Source organism: Caretta caretta, chromosome 2 (genome assembly GCF_965140235.1).
Source record: "Caretta caretta isolate rCarCar2 chromosome 2, rCarCar1.hap1, whole genome shotgun sequence".
Taxonomy (NCBI): Eukaryota; Metazoa; Chordata; order Testudines; family Cheloniidae; genus Caretta; species Caretta caretta.
The window spans coordinates 76,812,286-76,839,516 of record NC_134207.1 but is presented as its reverse complement, the minus strand read 5'-3'; the positions used below and the strand labels follow the sequence as shown (position 1 = coordinate 76,839,516).

The 27,231-nt window shown below is 40.8% G+C and overlaps 1 protein-coding gene across 4 annotated transcripts in view; it reads right to left on the bottom strand.

Moving 5' to 3' along the window:
• The window catches only part of GAREM1 (GRB2 associated regulator of MAPK1 subtype 1), a 127,296-nt gene that overhangs the window by 16,874 nt on the left and 83,191 nt on the right, over positions 1 to 27,231 (bottom strand). For 3 of the 4 annotated variants that reach the window (XM_048840545.2, XM_048840546.2, XM_048840548.2), the window contains exon 3: positions 13,975 to 14,105. The exons of the other annotated variant lie outside the window; for it this stretch is intronic. In XM_048840545.2, the coding sequence (XP_048696502.2) occupies positions 13,975 to 14,105 (131 nt within the window). The remainder of the gene's footprint in view (positions 1 to 13,974; positions 14,106 to 27,231) is intronic. 4 annotated transcript variants of the gene reach the window in all.

Genomic DNA, 27,231 nt, shown 5'->3' with positions numbered 1-27,231 from the left:
AGAGTCAAACACAAGAATTTTATCATGAAAATCTGCAAAAATTAAATTTCCAATATGCACCACACATTACTATGGTCTTGCTTGAGAGAAAAGTAGTCACCTGGAACCAACATGGTTGCTAGAAAGAGTGTGACTATACAAGCCTAGTTTTTAGGGAAGGACAAATAAAATATTCTGCACATTTAAATAGCAGCCATCCAAAAGCAGTAAAATGTATTTGGGAGATATTGGTATCCCTAGTTATTTGGCATCCATTCTCTCCTGTTTGTGGCTTTATGGCACTTCTCTGCAGAGGTCTCGGAGGAAAAGGGAAAAAAAGATTCTCTCTCCCACCAGCTTCCTTCCATTGTGCCTCTCCCTTGTGATCCAGGAGTAAAGATACCTTCTTGGTATAATCCCTTCCCAGGCCCTCACGACAGTGAACCCCCATTCTCTGGGTCAAGAATACTGGTTCTGTCACCTCTGCCCATCTCTTCCTACCAGACCCTAGGCTTCCCCCTTGGTTTTACCTAGATTGTGATTTGAGAGTTTAGATAACATATGTATGGTCACATGTTTCATAGTATGGAAATTGTACTAGAAGGTAAAAAGATGCCCAGGCTTGGTTGTTCTACGGTTACCACCTCAAGATTGCTGAACTCTAGATCCTCTCTCTAGACAGCCACTCCTATCGGCCTTATATCTGGGTGTCGTAAAAAACACTTTCCCCAGTTAAGTAACAGAACTCAGCTCGCCTTTTCTCAGCAGGATCAACACCTGTATGCAGAGTAAGGTGTTTCAGGCAGACCCTGCCATCCTGTTACAGGCACCTGCTGTACAGTGTAGTATAGAGTATTTGTGGCTGGGCATGTTGAGCAGGGATTTCATTTGCAGATTTATTTAAACTATGTAAAAATTGTTTTCTCCACCCACAGAACATCCTGTTTATGTGCAGAGTAAAGCCCTAATTCCGTGATTCAAAATCTGACACCGTTAGCAAATAGCCATCACATAAATTATTAAGACAGCTTACTAACCAATTTTGTCGTCTCACTCTGTTAAATAAATGAGAAATGCTGTAAGTAATTGCCCTCCCCCATGGAAGTTCTGATCTGCAATTTGTCCATATTTGTGAAAATGTGATTGACTTCTGTGAGTCTTTCACAGCAAGTATGAACAGTGCATTCAATACAAGTGCTTCGGTATGTTCAGCATGTCTGCTTAGCATTTCAGTTTTCAGTGTTTCCTGAGAGGAAGTTATTCAAGTTCTGCATTATCTAAACAACACTAATCAGTCTAATCCAGGAAACTACCACGGTTTTATTGTACCTGACACCCATTCACAATTTACGCTAGTGGTCAGGCAACATTCAGAGACACTGATATATATATAAAAGGAAAACATTCAGTCTTCTGCTGATAACATTTTCATCAAGCTCATTTCAATCTGCTCTTCAAGACCAGTACACAGGAAGTTACATTCAGGATTTGGTTACTGGATGTCATTTTGACTTCAGTGGAATTGGTGGGAGTTGAGGAAACTCAGCACACATTGTGCACACCACACTGACCTTCTTAAAGAGTCATCTTCTGCAAGAATGTTCACCTCCATGGAAGTGCAAGTGTATGTGTATTGTTTTGAAGAGGTAGGGCACATAATGAGAAATTTAAGACTTGAGAGGTAGCTGTATTTTCTTACTGCCCCCCCCTTTTTTTTTTATTTAAAAAAAGGGCACCAGAGGGAGTAAAGGGAAGAGCAAGGGAGGTGTCATATAATCTATGATTGCGGAGTTGCTGCTTTGACAACTTGTAGTTCCCTAGAGATCTACAACAGTCCAGAACAGAAGGAAACGTTTAGCCAGATATTAAGCTTCAGAGGTGATTAACACCATGGCTTCACAATGAAGAGTGCAGTTCCTGGGTCTGCTGGGGTGAATGTTAGTTATCAGGGATATCAGAGTCTTTTCTTACAGAAAAAGAAAAGCAGCATTTAAAATCAATAATAGTGAACTGATTAATAAATTGGACAAGTCAAATTTAATTTTGTTTTCAACCCCATCTCTTAGCAGAGAGTTCTATAACTTTACTGCATAAATTCACCTGGTGATGATTTAGGAAATAAAGCTAAATTTTACTTATGACATAAGTGTTAAAACAATAGAAAAGTCTTGCCAGGGTTCTAGTCTGGTATTGGCCTTGAATAAAATACAACTCTGCAAACTTCATTGTGAATGGCAAATTCAGTACAGATCAGCTGTTGTCTGAAACCATCATAAGAGAACCACACACACACACACAAAATTAGCTGTAAAAAGGAAAACCAGAAGTTGAAAGATTGCGCAACAGACTTAGCTCCCACCTAAAAATCCTTATTAAGGTGAAGTTAAAGTTGAAGACAGATCTCAGTGGGCTGAGTGCATATTAATTCCAACATTCTGGAAAGAGTTAAGAAAACCCTAATTCTCCTTTTCCTGGGTTATGTCTAGATTTGATTTTTTAGTCTATTTTAACACATTAGTTAATATATCTGTAAATTCTAGTGTAGATGATGTAAACGTTTGTTCCAGGACACAAACATTTATTGCTAGTCTGACTAGCAACAAATGTGTGTCCTATTTACCGTATAATTTACAATCACGTTAAACAGTGTTAAAACACAACCAAAAAATTAAGATGACGCATCCTTAAGGTTACATTTCTCAAACAAGGCACCTAAACTACTGTGATTCTGCCCTGTAGCAATGTCCTGAGAAAATTAAACTCTCACTAACTCATTCACTCATAACAATTTCACATTATCAATAACCATTCAACTAGAATGCCTTAACCTTAATCCTATTGTGTGTATGCTGCTCTATGGCTCTCTTTATTGTCGTATACAAATAGCACAATTTAAGTGATCACTTCTCATACTTACAGACCCAATCCCGCCAGGGCTGAGGGCACGCATTTCCACAGCGAAGGTGCTCGCAGCACCTTACAGAATCAATCCCTCAGGAGTCCATGGTGGAGAGAGTTATCTAAGTGTTATTACACACAGAGCTAGCTTGGCTCCATATACAAAATTATAAATACGAAGATCAATACAAAATGAGCAAAGCTAGTATGATGAAAAAAGCAGCAGACTTAATTTCAGAGACCTGTATGTATGAAACAAGTTACAGAAGATGTTTTTTCTATCCTCTGCATGCGAACAGGAAGAGACAGACTGGCATTTCCATGGAGGCAGAATTAAGATAGCCCACAGTACGCACCAGTGAAGACAGAACTAACTGAAGAGTCCCCCGATATTTGACACACTTAAAAAAAAACTCTTTAGGATTCTATTAAAGGTTGTAACACTCAAGAAATGACAGAAGGAATAATCTGAGAGGAGGAGCACCAATAACCAAACTACAATCAATAACCAACTATATACTGCAAAGCTTAAACATCCTTTATTAATAGCATTAGTGTTTTGGTAGCTCACAGAGGTCTCAATCTGGACTCAGGGTCCCATTGTGACTCACCTCTCTCCTTACTTCCATGCCCACAGGTCAGCAAGGCTATTGCCTCCAGATTGACTCGTGTGTTCTCATTAGGATATTCCTCGCTCCTCCGTCCTAATTCAGTTTTGCAGTATTGCCAACCCCAAGTGATCAAAAATTATGATTTAAAAAAAAATTGATTTTCGGGGGGGGGGGGGGAGGAGGACAAACGATATTTTCAGTTTGTCTTTTGGCTTTATTTTCACTTTCTTCTACTCCTCTGTCAACTTGTGTGTGATGATTTTAGAAAGAAAAGTAAACATTCAATGATCCTTTAATGCAACCAAAAATGCATGTCTCTCCCCGCCTCCTAGATGGAAACTACACTTCCCTAACTTAGGGTGAGAAGAAGGTAACTGCCATCCATTTCTTATTACTGTCTTGACCCGGCAGCCACATTTCTCTGCCCAGCAGTGCCACTTTCCCAACACCCCTCTCCCAGCTATAGGGCCATACATGAAGGCATGGCTCAGTGGCAGGGCATGTCTGCATCCTTCACCCCAAAGCTCTCGCACAGAACTCTGCCCGCAAACCCAGCCCTGAAAAAAATCATATGAGAAGCTCCTGTGGCCAATCATTGTGACAGCTCCTTCCGCAGGCACCAACATCCCACAACTCACCATCAATTTGCAAGAGCTGGCAACACTGCAACCCTGCCTCTTCCTGGATGCTTGGAGGGAACTCTTCTTGCCTACCACCTGCTGGGTGAGCAGCCACCTGAGCCCTCCATCTCCCACCTATCACTGTCCTCTGTGCAACGTCAGCCTCCCATATCCACCTGCAGCCCTAAATCTGCCTCTCGTTCCCCCCACTGCCCTGCCCCCTTTCTCCCCATCCACCTGTTCCAGTGTCTCTGCTGCTCTTCATAGTCCTTGTGCCTCTGAATGACGATGACAGCCATTTTGCCTGGGGGGAGGGGGGGGTCTGGCTTCTATCTTACTGAGAACAGTGGGAGGTGGCAGTGAATTTTATTAAAGGCCGCCCCACTTCCACACGCAGAAAGACTGCAAGGAAATGGGGGACATCTTGCGGGCTTCTGCCCCATTGACGGTAATAGGAGATGGTGGTTATTCTGAATAAAGGAAAATTTGCAAGTTCGTGCCTTTGACCATGTTTGCATGAAACCAGTAAAACCACACCCAGAATCTCTAGAGCTGGGGTAAAATCATGAGAGTTGGCAATACTGGTTTTGAAATACGTTCATCTAGGAACAAGAGCCCTGCTGATTTGTAGGGAGGTAAAACCAGGCAATGGGATGGGGAAGGATGAGTTCAGTGAGTGAGTTTTGTTGACACAATTCACCTTCCAGCACTGTGACAGCACCGCACATTTTACATTTTTCTGAAAGTTTTTTCCCCTTCCACTTAAAATTAGAATATTTAGACATTTCACCATAAAACCCTGAGGTGCTTGCAGTTAGCTTGGTAATAAGTAAAACCTGGGCCAACAGGTCCTTGATCATCTTCCTTGGAATTGACTCAGCTATGATTTATGTTTATTACCTCATAAACAGGAAGCTTCCCCGACATTTTATTGTTAACCTGGCACAATCCTCAAGTAACCTTCTCTTCTTCCCACCCCACCCAGTTATTTTTGCCTTCATGCTTGTTCTTGCAAGATGCATTATCTTACAGCTACTAACATTAAATACCATACTTTATATCTCCATTACCCCCTACCCCTCTTAAATCTTATTGCTTAGTGATACATGACAACTCCTTCCTTCGTGGTATCTGCAATATTTGCTGCATTGCATTTCAAAACCCTTTCTAAATCACTAACAGACATTTAAACTGAACCACTCCCAATACTAACAAGTAAGTTTGGGATTTATATTCCACCAGAAGGATCCTCTTCCATATATTAGTTGCTTTCTGTTCTCTCTCTGCCAGTTATCAATCCATGTCAGGAGTTCAGCACTGATGCCAGCGTTTTGACCTCACTCACTGGCTTCCTACAAGACATTTTATCAAATGCACTACAAAACAGTGATGAATTACATCACTGTAATCTTTTAAACTCTGTCTCCTGAAATTCAATGGCAATTTAGATTGACTAAAGTGACATTTGCTGCAGAAGACAGACATCAGGTAGATAAAAAATGATTACCTAACAAAAGTTTTGTACTGGGAAGATTAACATATTGCCTCTCACAAGTTAGTGCAAAGTAATAAATTCTTCCAATAGCTGATGGGATAGGTTTTCAAGTCCTAATTGTTCTAATCTGTTATCGTTGGATGAAAAAGTGTTTAACCATCTGGATATATAAAGGTTTATATCAAAAACATTTTATTTAGTTGCTTCATTATAGCTGGTTACATCTGCTGCATCTTATTATGAGGGAGCGCAGCAGTTATGCTACAGTAAAGGTGACTTAGCATCAGTGCAAACTAAAAATCCTTTAACTATTCTAGTCACCTCTGTAGCAGTACTTTTGAGTATTTGAGCTGCTTTACAAACCCAAGTAAGTTATTCGGAGATAGCAAAAAAGGTTAAAAAAATAAACAGCTCTGTTTTTATTCTTCTAAGGATTGTTAGAGTATTCAGCATTGGTGAGGCCTCATCTGGAGTACTGGTTTCAGAGTGGTAGCCGTGTTCGTCTGTATCAGTAAAAAAAACAATGAGTACTTGTGGCACCTTAGAGACTAACAAATTTATTTGGGCATAAGCTTTTGTGGGCTAAAACCCATTTCATCAGATGCATGCAGTGGAAAATACACTAGGGAGATATATATACACACACAGAGAACATGAAAAAATGGGTGTTGCCATACCAACTGTAACAAGACCAATCAATTAAGGTAGGCTATTATCATCACCGGGGGGGGGGGGGGGGGAAACCTTTTCTAGTGATAATCAGGATGGCCCATTTCAAACAGTTGGCAAGAAGGTGTGAGTAACAGTAGGGGAAAAAATAGCATGGGGAAATAGTTTTTACTTTGTGTAATGACCCATCCACACCCAGTCTTTATTCAAGCCTAATTTAATGAGGTCCAGTTTGCAAATTAATTCCAATTCTGCAGTTTCCTTGAGTCTGTTTTTGAAGTTTTTTTGTTGGAAAATTGCGACTTTTAGGTCTGAAATTGAGTGACCAGGGAGGTTGACGGTCTCCGACTGGTTTTTGAATATTATAATTCTTGACATCTGATTTGTGTCAATTTATTCTTTTTTGTAGAGATTGTCCGGTTTGGCCAATGTACATGGCAGAGGGACATTGTTAGCACATGATGGCATATATCACATTGGTAGATGTGCAGGTGAACAAGCGATAAAAATAAAGGGAAGGGTAACCACCTGTCTGTATACAGTGCTATAAAATCCCTCCTGGCCAGAGGCAAAACCCTTTCACCTGTAAAGGGTTAAGAAGCTAAGATAACTTTGCTGGCACCTGACCAAAATGACCAATGAGGAGACAAGATACTTTCAAAGCTGGGGGTGGGGGGCGGGAAACAAAGGGTCTGTCTGTCTGTGTGATGCTTTTGCCAGGAACAGATCAGGAATGCAGACTCAGAACTTTTATAAAGTTAGTAAGTAATCGAGCTAGAAATGAGTTAGATTTCCCTTTTTTTTTAATGGCTGGTAAAATACGCTGTGCCGGGTGGAATGTATATTCCTGTTTTTGTGTCTTTTTGTAACTTAAGGTTTTGCCTAGAGGGATTCTCTATGTTTTGAATCTGATTACCCTGTAAGGTATTTACCATCTTGATTTTACAGAGGTGATTCTTTTACCTTTTCTTTAATTAAAATTCTTCTTTTAAGAACCTGATTGATTTTTCATTGTTCTTAAGGTCCAAGTGTTTGGGTCTGTGTTCACCTGTACAAAGTGGTGAGGATTTTTATCAAGCCTTCTCCAGAAAAGGGGGTGTAGGGCTTGGGGGGATATTTTGGGGGCAGACATCTCCAAGTGGGCTCTTTCCCTGTTCTTTGTTTAACACGCGTGGTGGTGACAGTATAGGGTTCAAGGACAAGGCAAAGTTTGTACCTTGAAGAAGTTTTTAACCTAAACTGGTAAGAATAAGCTTAGGGGGTCTTTTATGTGGGTCCTCATATGTGTATCCTAGAGTTCAGAGTGGGGAAGGAACCTTGACAGAGCCTCTTATGGTGTGGCTGCTGTGATTAGCTTCTATGATGGTGTCCCTTGAATAGATATGTGGACACAGTTGGCAATGGGCTTTGTTGCAAGGATAGGTTCCTGGGTTAGTGCTTTTGTTGTGTGGTTGCTGAGTATTTGCTTCAGGTTGGGGGGCTGTCTGTAAGCAAGGACTGGCCTGTCTCCCAAGATTTGTGAGAGTGATGGGTCGTCCTTCAGGATAGGCTGTAGGTCCTTGATGATGCGCTGGAGAGGTTTTAGTTGGGGGCTGAAGGTGATGGCTAGTGGCGTTCTGTTACTCTCTTTGTTGGGCCTGTCCTGGAATAGGTGACTTCTGGGTATTCTTCTGGCTCTGTCAATCTGTTTCTTCACTTCAGCAGGTGGGTACTGTAGTTTTAAGAATGCTTGACAGAGATCCTGTAGGTGTTTGTCTCTGTCTGAGGGATTGGAGCAAATGCGGTTGTATCGTAGAGCTCGGTTGTACACAATGGATAGTGTGATGTGGTCTGGATGAAAGCTGGAGGCATTTAGGTAAGTATAGCGGTCAGCAGTTTACCGGTATAGGGTGGTGTTTATGTGGCCATCGTTTATTAGCACTGTAGTATCTAGGAAGTGGATCTCTTGTGTGGACTGGTCCAGGCTGCGGTTGATGGTGGGATGGAAATTGTTGAAATCATGGTGGAATTCATCAAGGGCTTCTTTTCCATGGGTCTAGATGATGAAGATGTCATCAATGTAGCATAAGTAGAGTAGGGGCATTAGACAATGCTTCCTCAGCTCTCGTCCCCTAAGTAAGCCATAAAAATGTGTCCAGTTTTGGGCCCCATACTAGAAGAAGGATGTGGAAAAATTGGAAAGAGTCCAGTGGAGGGTACCAAAAATTATTAGGGGGCTGGAGCACATGACTTATGCGGAGAGGCTGAGGGAACTGAGATTATTTAGTCTGCAGAAGAGAAGAATGAGGGGGGATTTGATAGCTGCTTTCAACTACCTGAAGAGGGGTTCCAAAGAGGATGGATCTAGACAGTTCTCAGTGGTAGCAGATGACAGAACGAGGAGTAATGGTCTCAAGTTGCAGTGAGGGAGATTTAGTTTGAATATTAGGAACAACTTTTTCACTAGGAGGGTGGTAAAGCCCTGGAATGTATTACCTAGGGAGGTGGTGGAATCTCCTTCCTTTTGAGGTTTTTAAGGTCAGGCTTGACAAAGCTCTGGCTGGGATGATTTAGTTGGGGATTGGTCCTGCTTTGAATAGGGGGTTGGACGAGATGACCTCCTGAGGTCCCTTGGACTAGATGACCTCCTGAGGTCCCTTCCAACCCTGATATTCTACGATTCTATGATAAAAACACACAGTTTTTAAGAGGGATGGATAAATGGGAAGAGTAAGCAGTTGCCTGCATGATCAGAGACTGGTAGGCTCCTAAATTTGATGAGTAGGGCCATTCTTGTCAGTAGTATGCATATGTTTATTTCCATCACCTGAAGCAGGCTTTCCCTGGTTCCAGGAGTTAAGGTGGTATCTCAATACTGCTTATAAACGGAAAGGTTCAATATAGCCCTAAAGCATGATGTTAGTACTGTATAAGGCCAGGTAACAATGAGGACCTAGGCTACAATTTAAATTTAAAACTGAAGATGGACTGATTTTAGCAATCACTGCTGTGGCATTTTAAAATATCACATTGGTTACAGACCTCTAAAGCTATTTTGTTTTTGGAAACAAAAGACAAGCTTATTAGGACTGACAAGCTGTAATGCAACTATGCCAGTAAATCAGCAATTTATTCATTCAGTTGCATAACATTTTTAAGGCTTAGAAAACTGATCATTTCTCAAGCAAATAAAAGCTCTTGTTTTATTTCTGGGAAAAAATGCACTCTGTAGAGCAGTGGTCCCCAAACTGTGAGGTGTGCTCCCCTACGAGGGCAGGGAGGAACATTCAGGGCAGCGCGCGGCAGGGCCCAGGCCAGCCCCCACTTGGGGTTGGGGAGGGAGTGCCAAGCTTCCAGCCCCACTCTGCCCCCAACCCCGTTCAGCCCCCAGGCCCAGCTCCACCTCCAGGCCAGATCCACCACCAGTCCCACTCTGCCCCCAACCCTAACTCCCTTCCATCACCAGCCACATCTCTGCCCTCATTCTCTCTCCACCCCCAGACCAGTTCTGCCTCCAGTCCCAGCCCCTCCCCTATCCCCAGTTCCACCCCCAGCTTCACTTTCAGCCCAAGCTCCTCTGCTGAGGAAGCCTTGTCTGTGCAGTAAGAGGGGCGGAGTGGGGGGGAGGAAATAGATTCTGTTAATGGAGGTGGGTGGGTGGGTTGCGACTGGAAAAGTTTGTGCACTGCATCTGTAGGGACTAGCATAGTAAAGCACTATGCCAAGAGGATTACTTAAACATATGACTTTTCAGAGACTAAAGGCAATTACTTAGGAACTATAGCACATGTGCATTTTCCAACTGCTCTACAAACATTCATTGTCAGAATATTTCTTGGAGGCAGATAAATCATAGAATCATAGAATATCAGGGTTGGAAGGGACCTCAGGAGGTCATCTAGTCCAACCCCCTGCTCAAAGCAGGATCAATCCCCAACTAAATCATCCCAGCCAGGGCTTTGTCAAGCCTGACCTTAAAAACCTCAAAAGAAAGGAGATTCCACCACCTCCCTAGGTAATGCATTCCAGGGCTTCACCACCCTCCTAGTGAAAAAGTTGTTCCTAATATCCAAACTAAATCTCCCTCACTGCAACTTGAGACCATTACTCCTCGTTCTGTCATCTGCTACCACTGAGAACTGTCTAGATCCATCCTCTTGACAACTTAGTGCTATTAGCATTCGAAGAGCTGTTCCCTGATATAGCTCAGCTTTTCTCTAGTGGTTTCCCTCCACCTGTGGAGAATCAAGAAAAGCCATCTTCACCAGTGTCATGGTGCTATATAAACAAAAGAAGATCTCTGTGGTGATTTACCAAGTATTACATCAAAGAGGTTACCAAATAGTATTTCAGCAAAGAACAGGTACTTGTAGAAACTACATATTTAATCTAGAAAATCATTATCTCTTAAAATTTTCCAATTCTTATTTCAGTGTAGACTAAATATGAATCCAAGAAAGTCCGTATCCAGATCATTCTAAATTTTCTCTCTCTCACACACACACACACACACACACAGACCTATGGGCGCTTTACCATCAGGAAAACTTAATGTTGATATAGAAGGACTCAAATTGTTAATAATTCCATAATAATTCTTCAATTCCCATTTCTGCCTTCTGTTACAGAATCCTGTACTCCAGCCATGTGCACTGCCTCTCCTGTCTCACAGATAATCCAGCAGATTTTGCGCTATGTCCGCTTGCCACAGGTAAAAGGGGACGAGATGAAGAGATGCCCCCTATGCCCAGATGTTAGTTATTAAGGAAAAAAGAGTCATCTTCCTCCCCACAAAGTGAAGTAAAATAACATCTTACCCCACACACAGCAAGGTTCAAATTCACAACATCCATAGCTTAATCAGAAGCCAGGTTTTCTCCGCTTTACACTGCGGACTGCTCCACCACAGGCATTTAGATGGAGAGGCAAGGATCACATTGGACCAACCATATAGAAGCAGCAGATGCGTAGTTATGGCCGGTTCAATGTGCATGGATGGGGAGCAATATAGCTGTTACCCTGGTGCATCAGGGAAGACAGGAGCTTTTCCTTTGAAAGTTACCTGTCAGTGAGAAATCCTAACAGTCAGACCACTATTTTTTGCATCTGGAAACATAATTAAGGGTGAGGAAAAGCAGAAGTTTGGAGAACAAACTGTGGTAGGAAAAGCAGACAGGTATGAAACACAACAAAGGAATGGAAAGAAAAGGGTTCAAACAGGAAGCGAACTCTGCACTGCCCTGTGAGAGAAAAAGTTTAGTTTTCACTCTTTCAGAAGAAAAAAAGTAACAAGATGTAAGATAAAGAAGAGAAAAAGAGGGAGAAAAGAATAAATGGAAAAATTGTTAAGATGACATCAAGGTAAAATAAAACTGATTTTTATAATACTTCCTATATTTTATTGCACTATGATGTTAATTGATAGAATAGGACTGGAGTAAAATTGCTGTTACTGAGCAGGCAACAATACTAATATGATGTATGAGCATGGAACTATATTAACTGGGCTGATATTTTAAAAAAACCCTATGACAGTTGCATGATTTTCTCCTGGCTTGCCTATCAAGCCCAGTACAGCATCTGGGTTTCTTTTTAATAATAATGAAATAACAAAAAGGCTGACCTTCTAATTCTTGATGCAAGAGTTCTCTGTTATCAGAATACTGACACCACACCTTTGGTTACAAGATTTCCTATGCAGAGGTCTCCATTAGATAGATCAGTGATTCTCAACCTTTTCCCATGCCAGTACCTCCCTCCCATCCAGCTGGGATCTAGTCAGAACCCTGCATATGGGAAGAGTGGTGGAGGGAGAAGAAATCACAACTCCCAAGTTGAAGAACCCTTAGTGTAGATCCCAAGAACTTCTCATGAGCATCTACGTAAGTGCTACACACACGCACAGGCATCAACTATGTTACATAAGCCTTTTTCTTTCCTTCTTGTATTTGAATACTGAATAATGCTGTATTAATTTACAACACATAAAACTGGAATGATTTACTGTATATAGACATAATAAACTTTAGTCCTCTCCAGTGCTTACGTCAATTTCATAGGCATATGTATGGCATTTGTATTGTACAATATTTATTTTGTTACAGTCTTATAAAAAGTTATCACTTAAACTGTTCCTCAGTCCTGTTACATTACTTCACTTTTGTTTTTATTTTGGGACGCAAACAGGCTTGGTCTAGACAGATATCACTAATTTGAAACAGTTGCAGGGAAAAAAAAAAAAAAAGGTAAGGCACCTGTTTAGCCCACTATTAAACACAGAATTTTTTTAAACAGAAGACTATTACTGTAGATAGCAATTTTCTGAATCCAGTATTGATATCAAAACAGCATGCTACACTTAATTTTCAGCATCATGAACTGGCAAAGTATTTTTTAAAAATTCCCGTTCAGCTTATGTGGGAACATTTTACATTTAACAAGCTTGTAGTTGTATATCCTCACCCTATAAAATCATAGCTGTGCATTTCACTGACTGCATTTTAATTTTTCCATTGATCAGTTAAATAATGCCAATACATTTGTACTGTGCTGCACAGAGCTACGAGTCCCACTATAACAATGTATTCAATCTTACGTATGTTTAGCTTTACCCTTGCAATGCAATACTGCCCTGTAATCTCACATCATGGTGTTAAGTAATCAGGTGCCCAGTTATACACATCCAGGTTAATCAAGAGAGTCTATATGAAAACAATGTACTGTTTTGAAAGATGCATTCATTTTGTCATTACATGAGTTAAATCATATTTCACGTTTATATAGCACCCCTTCAAACATCATGCTTCACGTGTATAGGAACTATGGGTAAAACCCTAGTCCTCTGCTGCAGCAGTGCAAGAGGGATGAAGGAGCCCCAGCTAGGGATTCCTCTGGGGTAGAGGACTCATTGGCGGCGTAAAGCCAGCATAACCAGCTTGCTCCCACATCCGTGTAGGAGGTATGGTTAGCTCCTATGTGCTCCAGCTCCAAGAGGTTATGTAACAACCCTAGTTGGTGTTCCAGGTGGCGCAAATTAGATCAGCCTTGAGGCTGCTGTGACCGGTGTTGGGCATTGACCAGGCTTGCACTGTAACCTACTGAAACTACAGGTGAGAATTTGTGTGGATAGATTCAGACATCATCCTATTTAACACAGTTTCAGTTTGTGTGTGGCCACAGGAAACCCTTTCCCACTCCCATGTGGATCACTGATCCTCTCACAGACTCAAGATGTACACAAGAAAAGCAAGTGGGTCTTTTGTTGTTTTGCTTTATATACAATGCTATTTAACTGCAGTAGTCTGCCATCTGATTAGAGACAAGTAACTCCATCACAGTACCCTACACACTGTCTGGAAATGAGGCTTTCTGGAGACCGAGTGGAGCAGCTGGTGCCTAGCAGGGAGTAAAATTCAGACTACTTTTGCGGGGTGAAACAAAAGACACTTTGTCTAAAATCTGGCAACAGCCCTTGAGTTAGATGGATGGATTATTGGGGGTGCTCCGCTGCTGGGCTGTAGGATCAAAAGGCGCCTTGAAGAACACACCGTTTTAATACTACAAAAAAATTATACTAAAAATCACTGCCTACGAATAGAAGACTAAAGACTCATCTGTCTTAAAGTCACTTTTCCCCACATAACGCAGTTGCTCATTTGCCATGTATATAAAGATTGTACCAGTTAATCATTTAGATGGGGACAAATATTTATTCAGGGGCTACCTTAACGTTGAATGTTATTTCCTCCATGACGTAAACTCGTTCAGGAAATGCTTTAGCCACCTCCTCCACACTGTTAAAATACTGCACTGGCTCCTTAATATCTCGGTCTTGTTCCAGCAGCTTAAACTGCCCTGAAAACAGATGATAAACAGAAGAGCGGTAAGATATTTACATTGGACAGCTGTCACTGTGGCAACTGCTTGCTCACTCCTTCACTATGATGCTTGGTCAGTTTCATCTGATTATTAATAGTTAAGCAACAACAGAAGAGATTGCAAAAGTGTCTTCATAAGCTTTCAAATGAAAAGTTACCAAGTTTCACTAACCCAGAATTACAAGAATGTGTGGGAAGTGAAGTCAAATTAAAAAGGAATCTTATCAGATGCTCTCTCTAGAACTGGCAAGTAACTACTAGTGCTTCTACATGTGTACACTTATACCTTACAGCTTCTGTGTAGAAAGCTCTTAGAATACTTTGATTTATAGAAAACACAAAAAACCCTTGTGCTACAAAGAAACCAAAAATAGTGCTGAAATTTTTAAAGTATCATTAGACTGCAGTAAAGAAGTTAAACTAAAACCAATCTCCTTACACCATATTTTGGTAACAGTAGTGTACTGGTTGAATGCTTTCCACATGACAGTTTACAATCAGAAACAATGTTTCAAATAATTTGTTAGAGCTAGCTCCATTTAATCCATTATTAAAAATGTGTACCTTTAAACACACACACACGACTATTTAAAACTCTGTGGAAGATAAAGTATTCCCCTTCTAAAGTAAATAAATTATGAAATGTTGGAAATAAGTGTTCCCTACTAACTTTACCTTGCACCACAAGACAGACATTTTAATTTGATTATTTTCTAAATGTCACAGAAGACAAATCTCTGCCTAGACCCTAATACTGTGGCCACATTCACGATTTTGGAAGGAACGTTTATACAATTCTGAATAGTCACCTCATTTACCGCATTTCTTTTTATGCGATATGAATGCACAATTTGAAAGTAAACTTTTGCTAAAAGAGCAGTAGCTAAAACTGGGACAGACACTACAAACATTCTCCGTATATTAGTGAGATTAATTTAATCAGTGGAGTGATTCTCCCCCACTTTTGAAAAATACTGATATTAGTATCCTACAGGATATTCCCCATCAAAAACACAGTCAAACCTGTCTCAAGCAATGACTCCAGACAGAAAAATTGGTTGTTTAACTTATTTAGATTTTAAATAGCTAAAAAGGTGCCTGTCCAAGGCTACAGGCAACCTAACACACCATTAACAAATACAATTCGATCTCTGAAGCACCAAAATTATCAATTAAACAAGAACTCAGCCAGCCAACCACCTAAAAAACTGTCTCCTGCCCCTTCATCTAGGAAAATACCCTCTGCCCTCTCCAAAAACCTTATTGGACAGATGTCTTTTGGGGCATGCCAGAAGGTCCCCAAATTTTGACTGCTTTGAACCAAGCGGGGCAGGGGAAGCAAATCTCACCGTCCAAGAGCCCTGACAGCAGCCCCCTTTCTTTTATAACCAGGAGGATCCTCTCCAAGTGTCCCATCTGACTACAACCCCCTGCTGACAAATGGAGGATTAATCTTCTAATAAGGGTAGAACAGCAGTGTTTAAGGCTACTTTGAGTGGACTCATAAGGTAGGAGTTTGCCCTTCTTGTACAGATTTCATGGTAGTTTTAAGGTATGATAGGCAGGGCTAGTAGCATTGCCTCTTAAAGTTCCCTGACATTTCCCACCACAATAATACCCTGTTTTCAGTTGTTTATAAAGCTTTGCCAAACTAACTATTTGGGCTGAACTTTTCCATGATGGTTGCTTGGAAAATTTCAACGAAAACAACCCAGCTGTTTCCAAGAATGAGGCAAGGGACAAATAAGTTATTTTGCCCGTGCTAAAAAATTCTGGCAACCTTTTATTTGAGAAACTCTAGCCCTCCCCCGCCCTATTATTTTGAAGCAAGGCCAAGTTATAAGCCTTTGAAGAGTCACAGTTCGCACATGATCAGTAGAGACTTGCTAGAGCTTAACAGAGACTCTCCTCACTGAGCATGCTCCAGCCCAGGGCTGAGCTAGATTTTACCTACAACTGCAGCTTTAAGCTGCTGTGGGCCAGGCCAGGTCTGGATCCAGGCACTGGAACTAAAAGTTGGGAGACTCTCACTCCTGTGCTCTCAATGCCTCCCTTACCTGAGCAACCTTAATTCAGCCCCTTACACATATCCACTACAATACAGTCTTTAATTACATGATTATGTACTCTTCATGCATACTAGGTATTAGGGCTGTCAAGAGATTTAAAAAATTAATCCCAATTAAATCACGCTGTTAGTAATAGAATACAATTTATTTAAATTTGTTTTGATGTTTTCTACATTTTCAAATATAGTGATTTCAATTACCACATACACTACAAAGTGTACAGTGCTCATTTTATATTTATTATAAATATTTGCACTGTAAAAAAAATCAAAAGAAATAGTATTTTTCAATTCACCTAATACAAGTACTGTAGTGCAATCTCTGTTGTAAAAGTGTAACTTACAAATGTAGAATTATGTACAAAAAATAACTTAAAAAAACCCAACAGTGTAAAACTTTAGAGCCTACAAGTCTACTCAGTCCTACTTCTTGTTCAGCCAATCGCTTAGACAAACAAGCTTATTTACATTTGTAGGAGATAATGCTGCCCACTTCTTGTTTACAATGTCACCTGAAAGGGAGAACAGGCGTTTGCATGGCACTGTTGTAGCTGGTCGCAAGATATTTACGTGCCAGATGCGCTAAAGAGTCATATGTTCCTTCATGCTTAAACCACCATTCCAGAGGACATGCATCCATGCTGATAATGAGTTCCTCTCGATAACGATCCAAAGCAGTGCGAACCAACGCATGTTCATTTTCATCATCTGAGTCAGATGCCATCAGCAGAAGGTTGATTTTCTTTTTTGGTAGTTCGGGTTCTGTAGTTTTGACATTGGAGTGTTTCTCTTTTAAGACTTCTGAAAGCATGTTCCACACCTCATCCCTCTCAGATTTTGGAAGGCACTTCCGATTCTTAAACCTTGGGTCCAGTGCTGTAGCTATTTTTATATCTCACATTGGTACCTTCTTTGCATTATGTCAAATCTGCAGTGAAAGTGTTCTTAAAATGAACAACATGTGCTTGGTCATCATCGGAGACTGCTATAACATGCAATATATAGCAGAATGTGGGTAAAACAGAGCAATTCTCCCCCCAAGGAGTTCATTAATTTAATTAATGAGTGTCATCAGCATGGAAGCATGTCCTTAGGAACGGTGGCTGAAGCAGGAAGGGGCATACGAACATTTAGCATATCTGGCATGTAAATACCTTGCAATGCCGGCTACAAAGTGCCACGCGAACACCTGTTCTCACTTTCAGGTGACACTGTAAATAAGAAGCAGGCAGCATGATCTCCCATAAATGTAAACAAACTTGTTTCTCTTAGTGATTGGCTGAACAAGAAGTAGGACTAAGTGGACTTGCAGTCTCTAAATTTTTACATTGTTTTGTTTTTGAGTGCAGTTATGTAGCAAAAAAAATTTACACTTGTAATTTGCGCTTTCACAAAAAAGAGATTGCACTATGGTACTTTTATGAGGTGAATTGAAAAATACTATCTATTTTGTAATAAAAAATAATATAAAGTGAGCACTGTTCCCTTTGTATTCTGTGTTGTAATTGAAATCAATATTTTTGAAAATGTAGAAAAACATCCAAAAACATTTAATAAATTTTCAACTGGTATTCTATTGTTTAACAGTGCAATTAAAACAGCAATTAATTTTTTAATTGCAATTAATTTTGAGTTAATTGCATGAATTAACCGACAGCCCTACTAGGCATACTTGTCCTGCCTCAATGCAGGGGACTGGACTAGATGACTTCTTGAGCTCCCTTCCAGTGCTACATTTCTATGATTCTGTTTTTTCCACAGGACCATTGCCTTTTCAGTATATAGAATGAATCAGCTCTGGGAATCAATCAGTGTTTTATAGTGAAGGAGACTTTTCTGTAGGACCCCTGGTTCATTTGTTGCAGAAGTTGGAAGGTGTGTAGTGAATGAGGTCTCAGAGTTAGAGAGAAAGAGTGAGTGAGTGAGGTAATATCTTTTATTGGACCAACTTTTCAGAATTAAGGCACTTGAATGCTGCCCTAGAGAACTGGATTCTATCCCTGCCTCTGGCACAAAGTTCTTATGTGACGCTGAACAAGTCACTTGAACATGCAAGTAACCTGCACAAAGTTTGGTTTCTCCTTTTCTGCATGCCCCACTTGAGACTGAGGGTCTGATTTGCAAAAATGCTGAGCACTTATGGCTGCAACTGAAGTCAGTGGGAACTGTGCTTTGAACATATCAAGTGCTGTATAATGCTACATACTCTGAAAAAAAAAAAAATCAGGTCCTACCTGTCCCAAATAGGGTGCCCAAAATAAATAGCTGCTTTTGATCTTAATCACTCTGTTCCTCAGCTTCCTATTGTAAAATGGGAACAATAATACCCACCTCATCTCACAGGCTGGTTGTGAAGATAAATTAATGTTTATGAAGCACTTGGATAATATAGTGATGAGAACCATAGAAAAGCCCAAGAGGAAATTAATAATTCTGTCTTCGGAGCAGAGTTTGAACTGCATACAGTAAAGCCTGAGGCCACATGCTGAACAAGGAGAAAAAACAAAATATGGAATAGCTGCTCATTAAGCGAGCATTGTACACTGTGCATTGAATGAGGCAGTGGCCTGTGGGGAAAAAAGTAGTGTATACTCATGTAACTAAAAGACTATCATAACCCATATGCACAAGGGGGCAGAATTAAGGTTGTACCGGCAACTTGACTTGGCAACTTTAATGATGTTCTTTTAACACACACACACACACACACACACACACACACACGAAAAAAACATATATACACACACACTCGGGGCATTTTGGAACAAATGTATTTGTAAGTTACTTATCTCTTAAGTGAAGACAAGACTTAGTTTTAAAACAAAAACAAACAAACAAAATGCATGCAGAGTGTAGCAAAACACTACTACTTTTGAGAGAAGGTAAATTTAACCAGAAAACGTTACAAAATTAACAGAAGGTTGAACCGCAATCACAACATGACTCATCTTCATTCTATTTAGGTATTTGATAACGAAGTATTGTCAGGAATCAAAAATAACATATGCTTTCAGAGGAGTGCACCTGCAACTCTCATATCATGGGATGTTTTAATATTAGCACAAATCAATTGGTAAAAATCTATTAAAGGGTTTTTCTTGTTAATCAATGGAATGAAACCAATACAAGTTTCACCCAGAGCATGGTCTCTGATGCAGGAAAAGAAAGATAGTGTATTAAAGCAGTATTGCACTTTTAATATGCCCTCTAAATAGGTGGAGAAATGAGATTATTTCCATGCAAAGGTGCTTGTAATGAAAATGGCAAATGCAACAGAGATCAAAAAGATGAGCATAGAAACATGAAATAACAAGGAAAAAACAAAAACAAAAGAACCCCTAGAGCAGCAGTCCTTCCTTTAGAAAGTGTCAAATTGGCTAGTATTGGGATAATCTGTAGACCTCTGGCTACAAAGTTAAAGCAATAATTGACATAGAAGATCAGCATTTTCCTCTAAAAGTTATGGGATCCACTTTCCTGTAAAAAAAAAAAAAAAAAAAAAGGTCCAGTCCAGTCCCCCTTAAACAGTTCCAAACAAAACCCAGAAGAACAAGGGTGCAATGAGACTATTGATTTTGTTTCTTACTGTAATAATTCTTTTCATTTATTATAATTACTGTTTTACCATACTTTACTTTTAAAAATCCCTGTTCAAATACAAAAATTGATTAAAAACATACCAATTCCCAGAGACAATGTAAGAGTTAATACAAACACAAAAGCAGATGTGAAATCAATTTGTTAAATCAGTACAGAAATTCTGCAACAGACCATTCTGTGTAAAGGGGTTTTGTGCCACCATACAGCAAGGGTGGAGGTTGCAGAAACATCTGTTCAGATGTGTTACTTGTCAAATCCTTCTCTAAAGAAAAAGTTGTATTGTCTTTCAGAAGCTTTGATTATTTAGTAAAATCTCAAAGTGAGTTATTCCATCTGCAGGACCCAGTGCTGTTCAGGAATTAATAGACAATACATTGGGATAGCAAGATTGAGAAGCAGAGGTTTACATTTCACACTATGCTGAGTGTTGACAACGTACTCAGCATTTTGCAGAACCACAGTCATGGCCTACAATGTTCAGAATCTTTATCTATTTGACAAAATTCCACCATTTTGGGAAAGACTGTTGATTTTGCCAACATTCCCCATAAGAATTCTACTTCCTTGGACTCTGGGAACACTTTTGCTTTTCTTTTTGAGCAGAATGACTTTAGCTAGAATTGAGCAGAGATTTTAAAAGACATAGTCAAAGGAGTAAGAAAGATGTGAATGGCCAAAATAATGAATTTCAAATTCAGGTGGCTTGGGAAAGAGAGGAGGAGGTAGAGAAGGAGGGACAGCTTATTAGGAGTGCAATGGAATGCAATATTTCAGTTTGAAAGGCCACCTCAGCACTTCTGCTTCTCTTATGGATGGGGGTATTGTATATGCTTCTGTTGACATGTGCACGTAACTCCCATTAGCATTGCATGTGCACACAAGGACAAGAGAGTAACCCCATCATTTGACATGGAGATAGATTTGTCTCACCAGGGAAGTCTCAGCTTATTTGATCAATCTTCACTCTGTCAGTTAGTTCATAGAGTGGAGTTATCTTACACCACAGACATGGCAGAGAGTTGAGGGGGGGAAATTGGAAGCCAGAAAAATATGGTATTAAAATAACCTGGATATAAATCTTAACCCATACTAACATGCAGGTAATTTTTCTTCCTTTTGTAGAATTATGTATGTGGCACTCAAGTATTGTATTTCATTTTATGAAGTATTGGGGTGATAATTTTTGCAATTACATACACCCAAAGCATCATTTTTAGGGGAAAACCCCCCCAACAATCAAATACTGATGCAGCTATAATTTGAATAGTTCCAGCAGCATGCCAGGTACTTTAAGAATAAGTATAATGTTATGATATCTGCCCCCAAAAACTTACCATCTAGACAATCAGCCTGCAAAGGAAGGGTTTGGGGGACATGCAGCAGTAGTGACAATAAACAGGAAACTACATGTCTTGCGCTCGTTTGCTTCCCTTCTTTCAGTTTGCTGAAATTTAGAGTTTATTTTTTTCAGTCATTTATTCATTGGTTTAAAGTTTTTTGCAGAAAGATTAGAGGGCACTAAGAGTTACAGTCATTTTGAAACAAGAGACTTCTTGGAATCTGTCTTTAGAAGGAGAGAGTGAAGATATGGTAGACACAGTAAAGGAAGGAATTCCAGGTGCACTTATGGGGCACATCTATTTTTTATATGGACTGTACAAACACTATTAAATCCTCAACAGCTCTGCGAACTAGTAAAATATTGCATTGTTATATACAGTATTTGTATTCATCACATTTTTAAAGAAAGGGATACCCATCCCCCCAACACACATGCAATTTTGGGAACAAAATGAAAATTAACTGGGAAAAAGGCACGTTTAAGTAAACATAAAATTGTAATTAGAATCTGCGATGTGCACCTGAGCTGAATTTACGGTACCATAAAACACAGAACAGGGCAAGGCACAATAGCACATTCAATAACCTAGTAATTGATTGTGTAGTACCCTGCGCACAGTGGAAGGGAACAGACCTGTGGAAAGGAACAGGAATAGTTTTACTTCTTGGAAGGATTTTTGAAGTTCTGGGGGGCTTCAAACACCACAATTTATTTCTGCTTTATATCACTGTGATAGGAGTCCTGCTTTGCTGTCATCCATTCAGCCAAGAAAAAGACTGAGCCATACACCATCATTCAGTTGGAGATGGTCACAGGACTTCACCTTTACATTGTACTGTTCAAGAGATCAGGAAAGGGAATCAAAACAGGGTCTTCCACAAGGCAATACAATCAAAGGCTACCTGCATTGTTCTGGATTTTTAATTACACTCTATAATCATGCACTGGCAAAGAAAAGGGGGCTATACAATCTGCTACATCTTTTCTATCTCCAATTTCTATGATTCTAAAGGTGTAGATACCAGCACCATAACACCAATCAGTACAAGTGTGCCAATGGCACTTTAATCACATTTCACCGAGATTTAACCCAAGACGCTGAATTTGTAGGTGACTTAAAATGGACATATGAGTATGTAGAGGACTTAAAATGGCAAACCAAAACATCCTCTGTTTTATAGGTTAGAGTCACAACTACTAGGTTACCACAATAAATAAATTATATGATTTACAGAAATCATGTGACTAACTGCAGTATATGGCAAGGGCATTAACTACGAGTATGTCTATGTTTAAAACATTGCTGCACGGTTATCACACTTCAGTGTAGACACCTACTACAGCAATGGGGTGTGTGTGTGGGGGAAGCGGGTCTCCTGTCACTGTAGGTAATCCACCTCCCCTAAGGGCAGAAGCTAAGATGATGGAAGAATTCTTCCATTGACCTAGTTCTGTCTACACTGGTGGTTAGGTAGGCTTAACTATGTCTCTCAGAGGGTGTGGATTTTTCACATCCCTGAGACACGCAACTATGCTGATGCAACTTTTGAGTGTACAACAATCCTAAGTTTAACCCATCTTCCTAGATATTATCAACCTCATTCATAATTAACAACACCATTTTACGTGTCTTGTGTGTTGCTTAAAAGGTATTAAGAGCATTACATGAGCAGCTTTCAATTTCCTAAATATCAGTTCACATGTCGTAACAATGGGCAGCCATTAAGTGAATCTGTTGTAATGTCTGACTTTCTTGATTAGCCATAGCCTGTATCAAACTGTTGAGCAGCAAGCTTACAAATACATACCCACATTAACAGTGGAACCTACAGGATGATAGTAAAATCCACCACACTGTAGTATCATATAGGGAGAGGGACATGTTAAAGAAAATGCAAGAGAAGTCCTCTAGAAGCTCACACCAAACAAGATTTGAAATCAGGTAACAGCAAAGATAAAGAAGCTACACATAGGTGGCTCATGTACCAGGCTTTTTTCCTATGGAGAAGGGGCACGAAAGAGAGACTGCTGGAGGCCTGCTCAATCTCTGTCAGTGTTAAAGAGGGGAGAGATCACCAGTAGCTTGTGGTCACCAGATCCACTCCACTGGTAACAGGGATCCTGGGGAGCCTCCCTGCAGTCTGTGTCCTGCCACTAGGAGGAAGGGGGGATTTTTGAGGCGGCATTGCCAATTTGTTCCTCATTTGGCTCCAGCTACTACCAAAATATACTGGACAGCACATGAAAGGTTGGGATGAAAGTGGCAGGGAGGCAAAGGGAAAGACGACAATGCTTTTAAAATTTCAGTATTTCTGCAATGAACCTAGATACTATTTCTGTTTGCATACTAGCTCCCTGATTCAAAGCTTAAAACCCACCAAAATATGAGTCCTTGGAGTGGGAAGAATGCAGCTGCTTATAAATGTAGTTACAATTAGAGAAGTGACTTGGTAAAATGATGGAACTAAGTGTAAATAAACTGCTTAATTTACGGACAATAGCAAGTTATAACTACTGTCTGCCCCAGAGAGCTGACAGTTCTAGAACATTTATAAACAACAGACATTATGCCTTGTGCATCTAGGCTGCCAGCAACAGCAAGTTGAGAATCCAAAACCCTTCCTGCTGGTGCTGTTTTATAGAGACCAAAAAAAATAAAAAGGATTGATTTCTAGGCACTGGGTTGAGCCTGCAGTGCCAGCACTTAGACAAAATCTAATCTAGACTAGAAAAACTGAGCAAATTTGATTGAAGTTATATCAAATGAAGAACAAAGACCAAAAAGATGTTTTTACATGGGTGCTTTCCAAACCATAACCAAGTTTTGAGATTATTTTCAGCATTTGCTCTCCAATAGCTGATTTTCTGCTGCAAATTTCTGTGTGGGATATTAAATTAAAATAGCTCAACAGCAACAAAAGTAGCGCACACGCTATTGAATCAGCTGTAATCTGCCTCCAGATGTATTCTTAACTATTCACCTTGTGACCAACTGTAAGCGGTCTACAACAGTTTCAGGGGACATCTGCAAAAAAACAAAAAGGGCTGGGGGGGGGGGGGGTGTCTAAAGCCAGGTGAAAATTTAATTCAGTCACAAGAAAAAATTAGTTTTGATAATCTCAACCTAATTCCTGGTGGACATTTGTCAATCACACAAAACCACCACAGTTTCAGGCAGACTGACTCGAACACCTAGGATTAGAATAGCAGACCTATTATAGGTTAGGGTTTAGGTGCACTGGCAATTTTTTCAAAATTTTATCATAATTCCCTACATAACGCCTTGCTTAAATCAGGTATATTATGTCCTCACCTTCATGTGCTCCATATATATTTGGTCTAAAGAAAATAGTCACTATTTTGATGTTCCTGGTACACCTATTTATTTAAATTCCCTACTTAAATTAGAATAAAATTTCATTTCCGAACAAAATTTGTGACTACTCACGCATGTGAAAAAAATTGATGGTTATCTATCTAGTTCCTTCTGGACAGATGTCCATAACAAATATGGTACCACTGGTTAGGGTTGCCAACTTTCTACTCACACAAAACCGAACACCCTTCCCCAGCCACTCCTCTAAGACCCTGCCCCCTCTCCGAGCCCAGGCCTCTGCTCACTCCATCCCCCCTCCTTCTGTCACTCGCTCTCCCCACCCTCACTCACTCACTCATTGTCCCAGGGCTGGCTCGGGGGGTTGGGGTGCGGGTGTGTGTGTGTGAGGGCTTCGGCTCGGGGTGAGGGCTCTGGGGTGGGACCAGAAATGAGGAGTTCAGGGTGCAGGAGGGGGCTCTGTGCTGAGGCAGCGAGTTGGGATATGGGAGGGGATAAAGGCTCCATCTGGAGGTGCGGGCTCTGATGTGGGGCCAGGGATGAGGAGTTTGAGGTGCAGGAAGGGGGTCCAGGGTCGGGGGTGGAGCCAAGGGGTTGGGAGTATAGGAGTGGGCTCCAGGCTGGGGCAGGGGGTTGAGATGTGGGAGGAAGTATGGGCTTTGGGCTGGCAGTGCAGGTTCCAGGGTGGGGCCAGAAATGAGGGGTTCTGGGTGCGGGAGGGGGCTCTGGATAGGGTGACCAGATAGCAAGTGTGAAAAACCAGGACGGGGGGGAGGGGAGGGAATAGGTGCCTATATAAGAGAAAGCCCCAAATATCGGGACTGTCCCGATAAAATCGGGACATCTGGTCACCCTAGCTCTGGGGTGGGGCTGGGACAGAGTGGTTCGGAGGGTAGGAGTGGGAATCAGGGCTGGGGTAGAGGGTCAGGAGTACAGTCTGCGGGCAGGGCTTACCTCAAGCAGCTCCTGGAAGCAGCGGCATATCCCCTCTTCGGCTCCCATGTAGAGGAGTGGCCAGGCGGCTCTGCGCGCTGCTCCATCCACAGGCACCACCTCTGCAGCTCCCATTGGCCATGGTTCCTGGCCAATGGGAGCTGCAAAGTCGGTGCTTTGGGCGGAGGCAGCGTGCGGAGCCCCCGGCTGCTCCTACACATAGAGCCATGGAAGGCAGGGAGCCTGCCTTAGCCCAACTGACTGGACTTTTATCGGCCTGGTCAGCAGTGCTGACCAGAGCTGCCAGGATCCCTTTTCAACCTGGCAATACTACCACTGGTTCATAACTGAAGCTGCAAATTATGCCAAAGGACTGAATGGGCACAGATTTCCATTATCACTCACCTCTAGAAGTTGTCTTTCCACAATCGATTATTCGAGGGTCATCACAGGAAAGCCTGGACTGCCACTCCCCTCTCCTCCCCCTGTACCACCACCACCACTCATGCAACTGTGGAGTTCTAGTGCTGTCAAGGTGGCATGTTCCCTGGGCACTAAAGTCAAAACTTTATTTTTTGCTAGGAGCAGAATATTTCAAAATGTGCCAAATGTAGATTTACTATTTACAGAGAGTCTATATTCACTGAAGAAGGGGAATGGAAGCTTTGTAGTGGTAAACAGTTTTGACAGGACATTATCAGATTGTCTGATGAAGCCCTATTTAAAATTTCTACAAACGTGGTTGTAAAAGTGAATCAGACTTAGCACCTACTTACCAGTTGCACTGAATAAGCTAAGTTAGGAAGCTTCTTCTGATATACACTAAGCAGCATTAAAGGCCAAATTCTTGTCCCGATGATGTCAATGGCAAAACTCCTCTTGACTTAAAGAAAATGTTGCTTTTAGATTGAAGACCTGAATTTAGAACGCAGATTATTCACTCTACGGGCCAACTCATTATCCTAATGAAGTCAATGGGAGCTTTGCAGTTCATTAACTACAGTATTTAGTTGGGTTAAGCCTGCTCTAACTTCTAGCACTTTGTTTGGTTGACTAAAAAACAATGAACAGCTCCAATACTAGGGAAGAGAGGTGGTATATAGAGTAAATGGAAAAGAGGAGATTTTTGTGCAAATTAAAGACTTCAGTGCTTCTGAAAATAAAAATGATTTGTGGGTTTACACCAGAGACAGTTAAACAGCACGTATTCAGATGTAGTAACCATTTAAAAATACAGATTCAGTGCAACAAGACTGGCCTCTCCATTCAGGCTTAGACACATTGTTTAGCTCTTGATAAGTCTTTTTAGTCAAAACTCAGACGAGCCTAGCAAATGCTAAGATAAATGATTTATTTCTCTTCAGAGCATAACAGCTTTTACTCTAAAAGAGGTTTCAAGGTTCATGCTTCCCAATGGTCAGCACATTAGTACCATGCTAGAAATAGCAAGCTCGACTTTTCTTTTGGGCACAAGATTCCTTCCCCCCCCCCCCATACCCCTTTTCTTTTTATTCTTTTGCTGAGACGGCTTTGCTGGTCCCACATAGTGCCTCCTTTTCAATAGCACAACTTTTGCTTCATTCATTGCAACCTTGCTTGTTGAGCATTCTTTTGTGCCTTTCAGGTTTTGACCCTGTTCCATGTTAAACAGGCTGTGGTGCAAGTGTAGGATGGTGTGTATAGTAAAATATTCCATTTGACAAGGACAGTGCTGTTTCCGGCAGAAACTTTTGATAGGCTAAACAAAACTAAAGAAAAAGTGCATTCAGACAGCAGCAATTTTGAAAATGTCCATAGATCAATTTCATATAAAAAGTGCTTTTGTT